This window comes from Cottoperca gobio, chromosome 1, assembly GCF_900634415.1.
Source record: "Cottoperca gobio chromosome 1, fCotGob3.1, whole genome shotgun sequence".
In the NCBI taxonomy this organism is placed as follows: domain Eukaryota; kingdom Metazoa; phylum Chordata; class Actinopteri; order Perciformes; family Bovichtidae; genus Cottoperca; species Cottoperca gobio.
This window is the reverse complement of record NC_041355.1, coordinates 17,807,021-17,823,602: the sequence shown is the minus strand read 5'-3', so window position 1 is coordinate 17,823,602 and position 16,582 is coordinate 17,807,021. Positions and strand designations below refer to the sequence as shown.

Below are 16,582 nucleotides of genomic sequence, written 5' to 3'. Positions count from 1 at the left end.
TCGCTGACCTTGGATCTGATTTCTACTCGTCTCCTCACTCTCACTAAAAGAGGTGGTGGTGTCAATCTGATCCCAGGTCGGTGTTTTTCGCGCGCTTCCAGTCGGTAACCACGTGTCTCTCTCCGGCCTGCCAGCGGACCATGTGGAGCAGCAAGATGGCGGTGCGGTGGAGGGGGAAAGACGGGGATTTAAATGCCGGCAACAGCGACTTTCTGACCAACAACACTCCCAATGAGGTACAGGTTTGCTTATTTTAGTTTAGTGAAATCGAAATAGCTGCACACGAGCGGTTTTCCAAGTTTTAATAGGGGGTATTTCGCCTGCGCACGAGGCCACACGCGGGCATGGCGACACGTGGCTGAAACTGGCTTGTAGTACTACCGAGGTAGTAACCAGGGAGTTGGCAGAGCTGGTAGATTAATCTGCTACTTGACTCGTGGAGTTACGGTAACAGCTCAATGACACGTTAGTTAGTGTCGTTACCTCCTCGTGCATGTTTAACACATTCTCCACCGTCAATGAATTACACGTGTAAACTGCCGGTTCATTTCCTCTGAAGTACAAAATGTTCAGGGTGCACTCTCAGTGCACTGTCCCCAGACCCTTTCGATATTTCTATTCAACAAGACTCTTACAGTAAGGGTCTTACTTAACCCTGCTTGTGTTTGCTGTAAGTCTAAAATAAAGTTGTTTCAGACGAAATGCTTAACTGTCACCTAAGAGCGTTTAGATCATGGTTTAAATGCCTTGTGACTACAGTACAGGCCCTGGGAGCTGTAGTTTCTACTTCCCATGCACTGCAGGTTGTGCACCCACCTCTAGGGCCACTTTCCCCTCAATCTGACATCCTACTCACTAGAATGTCCCAATTTGGTACATCTATCTAGCACACTTCTCTCGTGGATCATTACACGTTGGTAGAGAGAGGCATTGCTCTATGACAGCGTCCATGTTTATACATTAATCCACAGATATAGTTTTACACTACATTGACACGTTCTCATGCACTAACCCCCCCATAATGTTTGTGGCTGCAGGAGTCCATACTTTGTCATGTACACATTTGTTTTCCGGCTTAATGACTCTGAAAAATTAAACTATCTGCAAATGATCCTTATCAAACTTAAGTTTCAGTGCAGCATATAACTAACAATCCCAGCTGTGGAGACATCGGTGCAATAACTGATTTCTGTTCTTTTTTAAACCATGAGTGTTTATTGTGCTTTTAGATGTAATGTATTCTATGTAATGTCTCTTGTCTGGAATTTGTTACAGTATAGGGTTCAGATATTTCTGCAGTATTCCGTTTTTGTAGAGCTGAAATAATTACTTGATTAAAGAATTAGTTGAGTGACAGAAAATGAATCAGCAATCAATTCGCAAATGCCAGAAATTCACTGGTTCCACCTGGTCAAATGTTGTTTTTCGTCTTTAATAATAGTATATGATTTATATATGATCTTTTGGTTTGAGAGTGTTGGTCTGACAAAACGTGACTTTTAAATATATGAAGTTGTGATATGAAATTTGTGAGTTACAGTGTTAGTTTGATTTATTTTCTGTAAGTAATTCTAATTTACAAAGAGATGTCTCCCTATCGATGCATTAATTTAGCTCATCGCTTTATAAACATGGAGCATTGAGCATCAGCTCTGCTGTACTGAAGCATTGGCAGAATTGGCAGCAAGATTATAGGAGGTAGGAATAGACCAGATCAATGTACATTCAAATTCCCAACACATGAGTGTAATATAATGTTTGTGTGTCTGCAGTTGGTCCTGAGTAGAAGTGACATGGACGGCGTGGAGATGGACGCACAGTCCTGCATGGATCACTCAATCCTGGCCATTTTTGAAGACTCTACTGTCGCTTCAGAGGTCAGAGTTAAAGCAGGTTTTTCCATGAACTCCTTCAGAGTACAAAGTTGACACTTACCACTTGTTGGTAGAATATGAATTTTGCATATCAACGAATAAATGTGGATACTGGTGCCCATTTTCAGGATAAGAGTGGAGCGGAGGAAGAGAGTGAGACCCTGCTGTCGGCCCTGACCGAGATGCTGGACAGTGTGGAGGATGACGACGTGACTCTGTCTCCCTTCGACACCCTGCCAGACACCCAGCTCCTCACCCACACAGAGCACAGGGATCACTCAGTGGTGGGTGCACACTCACAAGCCGGAAATCACTTATATTACCTTTTAAAAAGTATTAAAAGGCACAGAATTCATTAATCTAAAAATGTATTTGGTATTAAATCAATCTTTCAAAAGTCTTAAATGCCAAGAGATGGGAAGTAGGATTTCATGAATCTTTCTAAAATCTCAAAATAATGGGTAACATTTTTTTATTTATTTTAGATACATTTACCAAATGCCTCTTGTGTTATTGTCACGCATATCTGGATAGCGTAAATATTGCACTTCATTCCGAGTGGCATTTAAGAAGTTTTTATTTTATTTCTCTTTTCTCTTTAGGAACTATCACTTGCTGAGAGACTCAGACCAAGATCCAAATCATCAAATGTGACATTCTCAATAAAGATTGATGGAGACAAGGAAGATGAGAGCAAAATGGAGAGAAACGGCCCCCCCGAGCGGTTCAGAAAACAAAGTCAAACATTGTTTCACTCCAAGAAGCAGAAAGCAGAGGCTGAAGTGGAGATCTTCACCTCGACTTCTCTTGTCAACCTGGTGAAGCTCATGCACCCGTACTGCCTGAAGCTGCGTGTGGAAGAAGAGGGGGTTGAACTGAGGAAGGATCAGACATTCTCTCAGGAGGAGGTGTGGAAGTATGAGAGGCCCAGCGAAGAGAGCGATGAAGAGATAAATGTTGTGTCTGATGACGAAGTAACTCTGGAGGACACAAAGGAGGAAGAGGCAAGAGATGAAAAGAGAGATAATGACAACCTGTTAAAGAGCGGGTTGCAGGACAAAGACTCATCCATAACTCCGCCATCCAGAGAGAAGAAAAGGGTGAGCTTTGGCCCCGTTCAAGTGGTTTCATTTGCTGAATCAGTGGAAAAGGAATTGAATGAGAAAAATCTAACAAGTGGGCACACGAGTGAAGGTGTGTCAGTTCCACTGAACTGCACCAAAGCACTTGAAAACCCGGCTTGCTCAGCACCCCAAACACCCCCCACAGAAATGAACAGCAGCAAGGCCGAGGTTTTGCCACTCAGAGGTGAGACGAAGGGCAAATCACTCAGCCTCCAAGAGTACAGGCAGCTGCGCCAAAAGAGACAGCCCCTGGTGGAGAAACAGGGGAACTACACCACCAAGTGGCCCTGTGTTTCTGAGACCCCCAAGGAGCTGACCCCCATCCTCTGTTTACAGGGACAACGACAAAACAGCTGTGGACCAAATGCAGCCCATAATCCAGACGGTAGAAGAAGTGGTGCCGATCAGCTCCATAGATCTCAAACTCCTGGTCACAATGGCATCTCTGCTGCGCCGAGGCCACACCCCTCGGAGGCCAAACCATCCTCTCATCTACGTCGCAGCGGATTAAAGCGCCCAAGGACTGAATCTAAGATCCTCCCAGCTGCCGGTCAGCAGCCAGATGTCACAGCAGATCCAGATATTTCTGTGCCTGAAAGCAAAAAAAGTCCAGTAAAGAAGCCAACACTGCTCAGTAGTGATCCCCCAAACCCTGTCTTCCTCCCCTTGCCAGTTAGCCGAACAATATCCCCAACCACTGACCACTCCTCATCAGAGTCAAAAGTGGAGTTCTTAAACTCCAACCCTCGCACCACGCACTTTCCACAAATCCAAAATGAATCCTCAGACACATCTCTTCAAAGACAGACGGAGGTGTTGTTAGTAAAGCAGGGCTACACCACCCTGTTCCAGGAAATCAAAAACAAGCTTACTGAGATAGCTTCAGGTGTCTCCTCCCAACCTCAAGCACTGTGCCTTACCTCAACACAACTCAAATCTTCCTCAGACTGCAGGAGACCGCAGCCTCAAAGATGCAGTCCGAACCAGACGAAAGAAGCCATGCTGGAACCAAAGTCTCCTCTATCACCAAGTCCAGATACAGCGAGGGGGATAAAGTGTCAGCCGCCTGCTCCCGTAGAGGCTCCTACACCAGTAAAGGAGACATTATCCGAGGTTCACCCCAGTGTTTCCCCGTCTGAGGAACCAGCTGACTCAGGTAAACTCATGAGACATGTCTGTTAATGTGACGTATGATATATTGAGGTCAGTGTGATGATGCTTAGAGTAAGGGCTAACTGAGAAATAAACCGCATCTTCCAAAGTTTCATGTCTGTTTGTTCTTCTACTTCAGGAATCGAGGCGCCTGATCTGACCAGCCTGCTGGAACAGTTTGAGGAAACGCAAGGTGAGTAATTAGAAACCTTTCAATCTTAGGTGCCTGATTCGACTACCAGTATTACTGTCAAATCGTCGCAGTCGTGGTAAAATGTGGTTATGTAACAAAGGATCATTTCTTTCAGGCTATATTTGGGGCGCTGAGTGTCTGATTTTACATAGAATTACTTAGTTTCTCCCAATAAATCATGATATAAAGCCGGTATTGGTTTAATTATTTGACTATTAATAATACGCTGCTGACGTCCAATTTCTTTTTAACCTTTTTATTCTTCCTCATCCAGCGAAAGTGGAGAGGGTGTGCGAGAAGGAGCCGGAGCCCAAACTTGCTACTTCACCTTCAAACGTACAGACAGATGGACACTTGGACAGAAGTCAGCCTGTAGGAACACAACGAGCAGCTGTGGAAGAACTTGAACCTTTAAGCACTTCAGAATCACCTGGGAATCCAAAAACCTTTGGGGACTCGCCACATCTTCAAACGTCGGACGGTGCGGACATCCCAGAGCCCCTCAGCACTGAAATCATCCTCAGCACTCAAGATCTGCCAGCAAGACGCAAAAATCCCCCATCCAAGGCTATTCAGATAATCGACCCCCGTCCTCTACCGTCCAGGAAGACGCACCCGAACCTCCCAGAGCTCCTCCCTGCTCGTACATCTCCTCACATGTATTCGTCTGTATTCTCAGATCATGATTACTGCGGGTCCGTAGACCGCTCACTTACGAGTGCTCCTCAGCGCAGCAGAGCCTCTCAACTCAAGGATGTATCTAAAACCTCTGAGTTGCAGGTGACCCATGAATCAAGTGCTAAAAAACAGACCTCCACCTGTGAGGTTAACAACACCATCAGGGCTGTGGATAACTATGCAAAGTCTGTGATGCAGGATCTCTCTGAGAAACCCAGCACCAGATCAGGGACGAGCCCGTCCACAGACAAAGTCCTTTCAGACGGCGCTGCCACAGAGCCAGACTGCGCTTGTGCAGATGAAGACAAGATGGCCCCGTGCACTCTGCCCACTCCCCCACCCAGCCCTCCTGCCAGAGGGAGGGAGAGGAGATACCGAAGAAGATCTCCTTGTTCGGACTCCAGTTCCAGCTCTCCTTCCTCGTCGTCGTCCTCCTCCTCCAGCTCTGCATCTCCCTCTCCAAAAAGACAAAAGTAATCCTCCTCTGTTATGTTCAGTATTAGTCTGTATTTGTCCTCTTTGTGCATCAGTCCTAATTCTCAATTTTTCCGTATTGCAGGCGGCGTCACAAGCGTTCAGAGAGCAGTTCATGTTCGTCGTCATCCCCCTCTCTTTCCATTTCCCGCTCCCCACCTCGGCGCTACAGGTGGTCTTACTCAAGAAGGTCGAGGTGTAGCAGGTCACGATCCAGATCTTGGTCCACATCCAGATCCCGATCACCATCCCTGCGGGTTTGCCATCGGCAGTGGAGAGATGTTTACAGGTCAGTTAATGTTGACATAATAAATAAAAAGAACAGAAAATGTAGCCGTTCCTTTTTATAAATGTCAAAAATGTTTGCGTCTTTTACGAGTGTAATCTCAGTCTCCGTCTTCCTCTCATCCCTCCAGCAGCCGAGAGTCCAGGAAGCTCAGGAGAGAGCGCGAGATCAGGATTCAGAAACTTAAAGCCATAGTGAGTAAAAGATTACTGACGTGTAAACTGATGTGTTTAGGATTATTTATTTATTTTTGATTGTGTATTGAGTAATTATAAAAATGCTCTTTCAGGATGAGCGCAGGGTGGTGTATGTGGGACGCATCTGCAAGTCTATGACACACGACGAACTGAAGGAGCGCTTCTCTCAGTTCGGAGATGTGGAATGTGTGTCGCTTCACTTTAGAGATAGAGGGTAAGTGTGCACAATTTAAATGATGTTTTAAATGTTTTTATTGCCTTTTACAACTCGTCTGTATTTATCAGTATTAACACCCTGCGCCTTTTGTTTCCCATAGCGACCATTACGCTTTCGTCACTTTCTACAACATGGATGATGCGTTTGCAGCAATCGATAACGGCGGCAAACTACGGAAGCCCAATGAGCTGCCGTTTGACATCTGCTTTGGTGGAAGAAGACAGTTCTGTAATTCGCACTACGCGGATCTAGGTGAGACTCAAAACCACAAACAGAGTGCAGTGCAGCGCTACAGCGAAGCCCCGGTTTAAGTTTAGCTGTGTATAGTTTTGCTCTCAGCGTGCTTTAATCAGAAGGCAAGACACGGGAACTTGGCTTGGGACCTGAGGAGTTGTAGCATTTTATCACCAACATATAAACTGTACACACACTGCACTGCCTCGTTCACATGCACTTCATACTCACGTCACACACGGCGTGCGCATGGTGGCAGATTGGACGGTGAATAAAAATAATATGGCTTTAAACTTCTTTTGTAGTTGGAAGAAGATTGAACCCAAAATACCGACAAAACAGAGACAGAGGCCTTTGTCTTTTTTACTAGTCCTGTTACGTTATCCTCGCCACTCGTAGTCGCCATCTTTCTGAGCTCAGCTGCCTGTTGCACCAGTAGAGACTGACCCTCAATACATCGCATCAATACTGCATCAAAAAATAAATGAGCTACAGTATTTATGACTAATGTAAGTCATACCGTAAGGATCTCTAAATATCCTGGTATACTGTGCTACCCAAGCCTACACCATGGAAACTATAATATAATATTCCTGCTAGAATGTGGATTCATTGATTCAATCATTAGCTTATTATCATTAGTTACATCCAACTATAACGCATATTTTAAATTAACTTCCCCAAAAGTGCCTAAAGAAAATGTATAATTAATTTGCTACCTAACAGTGAGCTTGTAAATGTTCTTCTCTTCCTCAGACGCAAACAAAGATGCAGAGCCGTCTCCTGCCAACAGCAGGTTTGAGGACCTTGACTTTGATTCGTTGCTGAAACAGGCCCAGAGAGGAATAAAGAGTTAGCAGAGCCGTGTGGGAGGACAAGAACACCAAGCTAGATGTGGCAAAGTTAAAAAAGAACATGTTTTATTCTCATGAACCTCAGAGCCGTATGGCTCTTATGTAGCAATCTTTTGTATGTTAGTTTTTTCATGTTTCCACTCTAACGCATGCGTTAATATGTACAAATATGTAGCACTGTTAATTTGATAGCATGCTGTCTACTAAAGAGTTAAATTCCATATCACTGGTAAAGTTTTGTATATTTGTATATAAACAAAATAAAGGCTCTTAATTGTGTTTCCTCATGAACTGTCAACTTTAGCTAATTTGGTTTATTTTATGCAGGGAGCCTTCAACCAGTTATGTTATGAGTTAAGTATGTTTGACAAGTCAAACTGTCCACTGCCACAGTACAAACGAGTCTAAATGTCAGCTCCTTGTAGTGATTACAGACCTGTACTGACCCTGAATCCTGTTTCTGCTTTAAGCTCTATCTTCTATATGTTTCTGTTTTCTTTTTATTCCAGCCAATTTGTTTTGCAGGCCTCTAATCTTAATTTAAATCTTGTACAGTTAAAAAAAAATCTTAATCGTCTCTCTTTAACTCTCTTTACACATCAGCTCAAAGTGTTTGTAGTTTGTTTTGATCTGCTGCCTTCAGATCCTCAGCACCCTCATTATCATCCCTTGTGGAGTCGGCATCTTCATTAACACTCATCACATCAAGTGAAGGCTGCCCCATCAAATATCAAAGACGTGGCATCAAATGTGGATTTAATTTGGGTATATCCAAAATTTCCACAGGGCCTAATAACTTTTATTCGGTTAGCTTTAACTTCTCTGCTTGTTAAATAGCCCTCATGGCAGACAATGAATGATCAAAGGTGTAACTAATAAAATGAACATAGCATAAAGTTTTCTTGTTCTACAAATGAAGTTCCACATCGAGGGCCCCATTGTATCCCAACTGGCTCATTGTCATGGCAATCTAGCACACCTAAATGAAACAGCCAACGTTAATGTTACATCTGCATTTTTGATTTTTTTAATGAGGGAGAATGAGTAGGTGTAATTAAAAAGCTATTTTGTTGAGGAAAATAACCCAAGCAGTGTATATATATGTCTCAAACCACAATTAACAATGACATAGGCCCATAGCCTGTTCAACTTAATAAGTGTGTCAGTCACTGCTTAGATTGCTTGTGAATATCAGTCACAAATACTGCCAAATAAAGTGACAAAAGGAAAATTAGTAAAGAATCATAAGGTCATGTGCCATACTCATATGAGAACTGCACAAAGAGGAACAATGTTCACAAATAGATAAACATATTATCTTACACAGCACTGCAAGATGGGAAACCGACCACTTACGTCAGAATATCTGGCATATGAGCTATATTTACTGCAGAGCTATGAAATGCAAAGTGTTTGTTTGTGGCTGCTAACTTCGTGTTTTCAGGTGAACTGTCCCTTTAAGACGTCCGCCCGGTAGTCGGTCACGTTCTGTCAGCAGGCGCCTCCTGCATCTGAGGTGAACTTCAGTCATCACAACAACAAGAGCTGATTCTTTTATTATTCTTTCACAGTATTTACAGCTACAGACTTTAGACCATGTTAGCGTCATTATGCGCAATGCTGCAGGCGCTTTAAAGCTGACCGGTCTGCGCAGGCGTGAGAGGATGGGGCAATAAAAAGCATTTAAATTAAAGGCTGGCATACACAGCTATTGACTGATAATAGCGCGGTGTCAGTGCTGGAGTTCCTGTCTGAGCAGTAGTAAGCTGGAAGCAGAGACTGAGAAGAGACGACAACTCAACACTAAACTTAAAACATGTCGAAACCAGGCAGTGCAAAGGGCCGACCTCACACTGGGACAAGGCGGTTCATCAGTGGGGTAGTGGAAGGTGAGCAGACTGGGACCGTCCCAGTGTTGATCTATTTGCAAACATCCAAATTGCGCTACAAGCTAACATAATCATAATTCAGATATATTTTGTAGAAATGCATTCAGGATATCAACCATGTATTGATCACTTCTGGTGAGGTTTGGTGCATAACCTGACCTCTTGCTTGATGCAGGTTTTTATGGGCGACCATGGACTATGGAGCAGAGAACAGAGCTGTTTAAAAGGTTTGTGGCCTCCAAGTACAATTGCAGGGACATAACTGAAACTGGAGGTTAAACACTCCCATGCAAACAGAATCTGTCCCAAAAATGGCTTCATCTTGGGTGTTGTCTCATACTTTATTTTATGTGCACCTTTTATTTGGGTACAGGGGAGAGGTTAACACTGGACAAACACTATTTAGCGTCTCCTGGTGCCTAGGTTCATTTTCACTTTCTGGACACACAATGACAGACCACTTACAATAATCTATCATCGTATAACAACTGACATAACGGTTGATGTGAATTTGTTCATTGGCTGGTGTTTTACAGAGAACAGAAGTGGGGTTTGAACACGTACCTGTACGCCCCCAAGGACGACTACAAACACAGGATGTACTGGAGGGACTTGTACTCTGCAGAGGAGGCAGGTGAGCTTCACCCCTCTACATGTCCTCCGTGTTGATTGAACAAAATCACAAATCTCATCAGTGTCTCTGGGATCTGGAGGTTGGCCTGACTGGGACCACCCAATGACCAAAAGCACAAAAGACTGACAAAGCACCTCAGCCTCTCTACTTTTTCTCTTTTATTAGAACTGTTTAGAGAGTAAAAATGAGTTGACTACTCCCTGGGTATCAATATTATATTTTTCAAGATGTCATTTTTTAGGGTCTGAATAAAAAGTAATCTGTCCACATCTGTACAGAGAAAATGGCAACACTCGCACTAAATTAAATAACTGCGTTTTGGTGCAACAACTGCCTAACAAAGGTGGAATATATTATTTATATATATATATATATATATATATATATATATATATATATATATATATATATATATATATATATATATATATATATATATATATATAATAATGATTTATATTAATAACTTTAGATTACTTTTTCATTCCGACCCCTACTTTTGAAAGTATCCTTCATGTGTGTCATCGCGACCCACGCGTTCTTAAAACCCCCTAATGGCCGATAATCTTCCTGCTAAGAGTCCTGAGACTAAAAATATCGTGAACTGGTACCTGTAGTCTAATCATGGAGTACGTGTTGGCATTAGGATCTTCATTAAAACTGAACTGAAGTTGTCTCTCATTTTGTATCAGTGTCCTACCAAAGTCCCTTTCTGAGTCACCATTATCTCCTTGGACACATTGTTTAATTGCTCAGTTTGGAAGCATCTTATCAAAAATGAAGTTTGACCCATTACAACTCTCATGTCTGCAATGACTCAAAGTGCATGTCAAAACAGACACTGTCAGTGGACTTTGTATATAATCACAGATTATTGTACCTTTGCATAAATCACAGGCTTGAATGATGTCGGACATGGTGTGAACTAAACGGCCCAATGAAAGAATAAATTATCTAAAATCCCCACTTTGTATAGAGAGAGAAAGAGCGAGAGCAATAAACTGCTCGATATTGTACTTTGACCAATTCTTCATAAACATTTAAATCCAAATGGCTATAATTTAATGGTTTGATTCTGCAAACTGTTTTTTTTATTATTTATATGTATATATATATATATATATATATATATATATATATATATTTATATTAATATATATATATTTATTAATATATATATATATATATATTTATATTAATATATATATTTATATATATATATATTTATATTAATATATATTAATATATTATATATATATTAATATATATATATATATATATATATATATATCTATATATATATATATATCTATATATATATTTATATTAATATATTATATATATATATCTATCTCTATATATATCTATATATATATAATATAATATTTATATCTATATATCTATATATATATTATATATTAGATATTATCTCTTATTCTTTCCCGAACAACTCATCGCCCTGATATCAGCAGCTAAACAGCACGACGTGGAGTTCGTCTATGCGATCTCTCCCGGCCTGGACATTACTTTCTCCAACCCCAAAGAGGTTGCTGCCCTGAAGAGGAAGCTGGGTCAGGTTAGGACTTATGCAGAGATGGAGTGTGGAGCATGAGAGATAATTGTAGCTTTATGGCTCTCAAAGGGTTTGTGTTGGACACCATATTACTTTATATGAAACATGCCGCAGTAAAATAGAAGATCCACTGCTCGTAGGTGAACGGCCAACTGATATCACTGACACTGCTAGTAGCGGGTTTATTCCTGGTGGAATAACTTTATTATCTAATGTATAGTAAAAACATAATGTTGTTAAGAGCTCTAAAGCTGTCCTCTCTCTCCTTTAGGTGAGGCAGTTTGGCTGCAGGTCCTTCTCTTTACTGTTTGATGACATCGAGACTGAGATGTGTGCAGCTGATAAGCAGGCCTTTAGCTCCTTCGCCCACGCTCAGGTGGCCATCACTAATGCGGTGTACCAGCACCTGGGAGACCCTGAGACCTTCCTTTTCTGTCCCACAGGTCAGGCGGTGGGGTTGCCTTAAACTGCAGTGCGCTTGTTCTTTAAGTAGCAGTTTGTTTCTGTAAAGGGTAAAAGTTTCCCATCATTGACACTCGCTCTGTCGTTGTAACTTCAGATTATTGTGCTGCGTTCTGTACCCCCAACGTGTCCCAGTCCTTGTACCTGCACACTGTGGGAGAGAAGCTGCTGCCTGGGATAGATATACTGTGGACTGGTGAGGCTGCACTAAACCTCCACTGAAGAAGCCAAAGGTACAGTTGTATCACTTTTTTTTACTCTCTCTCTCTCTCTCTCTCTCTCTCTCTCTCTCTCTCTCTCTCTCTCTCTCTCTCTCTCTCTCTCGCCTATTTGTGTTTTTTAGGTCCTAAAGTGGTATCCCACAAAATCTCTGTTGAGTCCATAGAAGAGGTGTCCTCCGTCCTGAGGAGGGCACCAGTCATCTGGGACAATATCCACGCAAACGACTATGACCCCCAAAGGCTGTTCCTCGGACCCTTTAAGGTTAATTTGCCCAAAGATTGTATTTATTTTTGTTAATTTGAGCGGTCTCTAATCTGATCTGTATCTGGAAATAATTATTACAATTGATATTTTCCTGATAGGATCGTCCCACTGAGCTGATCTCCAAACTGGGAGGAGTGCTCACCAATCCCAACTGTGAGTTCCACCCAAACTTTGTGGCCATCCACACTTTGGCTACGTGGTGCAAAGCAACAACTGACGGAGGACAGAGGGATGTGGAAATGGGTGAGAAATGAAATGACACTCTCGGTGCTGCCATCTGCTTTGGCATATACACAGAAAATCCCCAAAACATGAGATCGATAAGATCTTCCCATAATCACTGATATGCATCAACTAAACAGGATTAGCTGAAATTAGGGTCATAAAATATCGATACACTTGAATATAGCAATATTATGTATTGTGATAATCTATCGTTTTTTTAAAAACATTTCTTAATTAAGTTTTAAAAAGATTATGCGTGTTTAACACTCTGTTTACATTTTTTATTTACTTAATTTGTTTACCTGCAAGCACCTTATTTAAATGTTTTACTGATAAAGGCAAATGTTAATTCCTTTGTTCAGATTGCACACAAAGTAATTGCTGTGTTGTTCAGGGACTGGGATAATTACGTTTTGCATCGCCAGATTCTTGCTCAAACACAGCCCTCGCTGAAATATATAAATGATCTGTTGAAGTGTGGATTGTCTCTCAGTCTCTCCATCCCCAGACGATGAGGAGCAGGACCCCTGCTACAGCCCTCAGAAAGCCCTGACGCTGGCTCTCACCGACTGGCTGCAGGAGTTTATGAGCACCGACCAACCTGGAGGTAGAGATTCATCAAAGAACACTTGAACTTAAACAACTTAAACTGCAACTAGGCAGGGGTGGGGTGGGTATCAGTGTCATCGCTCTCCTCATCATTCCAGGCCCTTGTCGTCCTGCAGCTCGTTTCAAGAAGGAGTCGTCAGAAGAGGAGCCCATGCAGACGGACATGGGAGAGAGCTCCTATGTTCCTGGAGCTGGGGAGAACCCTCTGTACACAGCGGAGCCCCTGACCCTCGATGACCTGAAGCTGCTGTCTGACCTCTTCTACCTGCCATACGAATACGGCCCGACAGCCCGGACCATGCTGCAGGAGCTGGACTGGCTCAAGAACCACAGTTGGGCTGCCACCGCAGAGACAGACAAGGTAGTCTTGCTTTGCTTTCCCCCCCAAAAGCAAATAATGTTCTTCATCCTGTAAATTAATGCGTAAACACTTTTTCAGACTGCGGAGTGGCGCTCAAGAGCACAGCAGTTCGATGACATGTGCAAAGCGGTGGTGCAGATGTTCAATCGTCTGTCAAACGCCCCGAACCGCAGAATTCTGTACGACCTCTACAACTACATCTGCGACATCAAGAGTGGGGTCGGTCTGGCTCGAGCCTACGTGAAAACACTCGGTGAGAAAATCTGAATCTGCTGGTGCTGATCGAACCACACAGGTCGCCGTGTAAAGGATACAGTATTAGACCTTTTGTATAGCTATTTAATTTGTTTTTAATTCTTCGTTCACCGTGTGTGCATGCATATACAAATGATCAGTTTGTGGGTTGAGTATTCTTTTTATAGGAGGAAAATATTAAAGACACACAGATGGCATCCTGTTTATTTTCCTATGGGGTGCAGCCTGACAGAAAAGTTAAATCAGTGAACTTTGTGCTCAAAAATGACAACAAAGAGTCCGACGTATTATGTTGCTCATCTTGAACCATATTTATAGCTCTCATTTTAATCCATAAAAGTTGACTTATTAAAGCATCACATGATGTGCTTTCTATAGGAGGGCAGGCTCAACCCTCAGCCCAGCTGTTGAACGATGATCCTGAACCCTGGGGCTTCAGAGGAGGCCTTTCTGGAGAGTTACAGGTAACTTTATCTAAAGACATTTGAAACTTAAAAAAATAAATCATAGATCATATTGAATCTGCCATTTTTCCCAGTCTGCAGTGCTGGGTGTCATTATTATGACAAGGCAGCAAGTATTGTTATCTCATTAAATATCGTTCAGCATATTTCTCCATGAATATACTGAGTATTTGTACTTGCAGAGAATGCTGCCTTGCCACGGAAACAGGGATCTGTTCAGACATCCTCCCATGACGGCGGTTTACAGCATACGGCTGTATTGCCCTGAGGACAAGGTCAGGATACAAGCTCTTCAGACATCATGGTACAGTTTTTGTTGAAATTCAGCAGTCGATGTTACACAGTTTTGCTCTCTGTACTAGCTGGAGGTGCAAAGGATTTTCAAGGAGATGCAGAGCGCAGGAGAGGGCAAAGTCCCCTTGATGATGCAGCCTCCACTGATCTGTGACGGGTAAGAAGGAGTCACATTTCTCTTCCTGGAGTTTTTCATGCTTCAGCCTAATGTTGCCTCTGGCCCCCTGCAGTCTGTCAGCAGGTGAGATCTCCCCCTCCCCTCAGTGTGCTCTCGTCCTGGAGGATGAGATCGGGATGTGTGGTTACGCCCTGGCGCTCATCGACGCCAAACCAGCCGCAGCCAAGATTCAGGTGATGAAATGCAACATCTAGTCGGTTTTTTTTCAGAATGCAAGATGATGATAAAATACATTACTTATATATTTTCTTATCTCCTACCTCTAGAGGGCACTAGGTGATTCAGTGTTCAAGGACTTCCCCTCCCTGGTTACCATACAAGTGCTGCCCCGGGTCACTGATCCCTCTCCAGCCAAGCGCATGATTGGTCGGTTGTTGTCCTCCATCAGGAGCAGTGGTAGGTCGAGGCCTTGCACAAGGCCTTTTGATCATTCTTAGATGCGCCCTATGGAACTGTCCTGCAACCAATTCACAAACTCAGTTTTAAAGGGACAGTTCACCCCAAAATCCAAAATACATATTACATTTTTTTTGGTTTAAGTTTGAACTAGATGGCACTCGGCTTGTGGTGCTCAAAACGCCAAATAAATAAAAACATTTAAAACTCAGCAGCAATGTCTCTTTGCAGAAATCCTGACCCGGTCATTCAAGATAATCCACAGACCTCGTTTTGAGCCGTTTCATGTAGGAACTATTTTCTTTCTACCGACTGTATCTCCGCACAGAAGGAAGCGTGCAGGGCGAGAGGCTCGTGCTCGTGCTCACTTGGTGGGTGTAGTCCGGTAGAAAGAAAATAGTTCCTACATGAAACCGCTCAAAACGAGGTCTGTGGATTATCTCGAGTAACCAGGTCAGGACTTCTGGAAAGAGAAGTTACTTGTGAGTTTTTCTAATTATTTTTTTGCAGCTTTGAGCACAAGACGAGTTCCATCTAGTTTCATTATATTGTAGAGAAGGCAGACATCTCTACGGCCGATATCTAACACTCTGCAACTCACACCAAAACTATCTAGATTGATAAATAGCTCTACAGGTAAGGACAAATATGTATTCTGATTTAGTGTGAACTGTCCCTTTAACACGTTGCTTATTTCCACGAGGAGGAACTGTTCAGTCATTACATTAGTGCCTTGCTCAGGGGCACAATGGTGACCTGACCAACATCTATCTGTAATGAGGGAATTTAACACCAGTTAATTCCAGCAGCTGTTGACATGTAAAGGTTTCCAGGCAAAGTAATTAATAACTCCTGCAATTTTATTACTGGTGCCAGCTGAGAGTTGAAGCTTCGGTTTTTCTAAAGGCCACACACTTTACGTTTTCTAGAACAAACATTACATCTCAATAATCTCAGTCTCATTTTCATACCTTTTAGGTTCCAGAGGAATGTTCTGTGAGTTGAGGCAGAGCGATCGGAGGATGCTCGACTTCTACACTAAACTGGGCTTCTTCAAACCCATACAGCCGGCCGGTCTACCTCCAGACATCATCGCCATGGGAACAAGCCTGTGATCAAGATGAATCACTAGGACTTTCCTCAGGTTTGAAATGTTGAGATGAAACTTTGAATAATGGCTTTGCAGCATTTCAAACTGAAATTCATCATCGTTTTTGATCAGTTAATATCATTTGTGTAGTTTAGTAGCCATTCTTGTGCAAAGTTGTAACATTAGTCAAGGAAATGTGCAATAAAGTACTGTATGATGAAAAGTGTAATGCAATACTGATTTTGTAGACATTAACATTTTAAAATGTAAAGATTTTTAAGATACATTTGTTAAAAATAAAACATTTAACAACCTTAAGTTCCTAATTTGTTGCATCTGTTTGACTCATTAAAAACAAGATAAATAAATAACAAAACATTCAA

The 16,582-nt window shown here is 42.4% G+C and overlaps 2 protein-coding genes across 7 annotated transcripts; both read left to right on the top strand.

The window, feature by feature from the left end:
• LOC115006517 (peroxisome proliferator-activated receptor gamma coactivator-related protein 1) lies at positions 1-7,562 on the top strand. 2 transcript variants are annotated; one of them, XM_029428902.1, is made up of 11 exons: positions 1-236; positions 1,773-1,877; positions 2,003-2,158; positions 2,477-4,154; positions 4,290-4,343; positions 4,618-5,494; positions 5,581-5,784; positions 5,915-5,975; positions 6,071-6,192; positions 6,296-6,447; positions 7,186-7,562. In XM_029428902.1, exons 1-11 carry the CDS (start codon positions 141-143, stop codon positions 7,284-7,286), a joined length of 3,606 nt encoding a protein of 1,201 aa, XP_029284762.1. In that variant the 5' UTR covers positions 1-140; the 3' UTR covers positions 7,287-7,562. The 2 variants fall into 2 exon arrangements, with proteins under 2 accessions (XP_029284762.1, XP_029284681.1); XM_029428821.1 differs by having other exon boundaries at positions 5,912-5,975.
• A 1,221-nt stretch (positions 7,563-8,783) lies between these two features.
• On the top strand, positions 8,784-16,536 carry ogal (O-GlcNAcase like). 5 transcript variants are annotated; one of them, XM_029434865.1, is made up of 17 exons: positions 8,784-9,172; positions 9,348-9,399; positions 9,709-9,805; positions 11,251-11,382; positions 11,651-11,822; positions 11,939-12,037; positions 12,185-12,324; positions 12,426-12,570; positions 13,061-13,159; positions 13,260-13,522; positions 13,601-13,775; positions 14,156-14,241; positions 14,424-14,516; positions 14,604-14,692; positions 14,766-14,886; positions 14,980-15,109; positions 16,088-16,536. In XM_029434865.1, exons 1-17 carry the CDS (start codon positions 9,100-9,102, stop codon positions 16,222-16,224), a joined length of 2,103 nt encoding a protein of 700 aa, XP_029290725.1. In that variant the 5' UTR covers positions 8,784-9,099; the 3' UTR covers positions 16,225-16,536. The 5 variants fall into 5 exon arrangements, 4 of the variants coding, with proteins under 4 accessions (XP_029290725.1, XP_029290718.1, XP_029290745.1 ...); XM_029434858.1 differs by having other exon boundaries at positions 9,709-9,806; positions 11,252-11,382; positions 13,046-13,159; XM_029434885.1 differs by having other exon boundaries at positions 13,278-13,522; positions 16,088-16,535.
• The last annotated feature ends 46 nt before the right edge of the window (positions 16,537-16,582 follow it).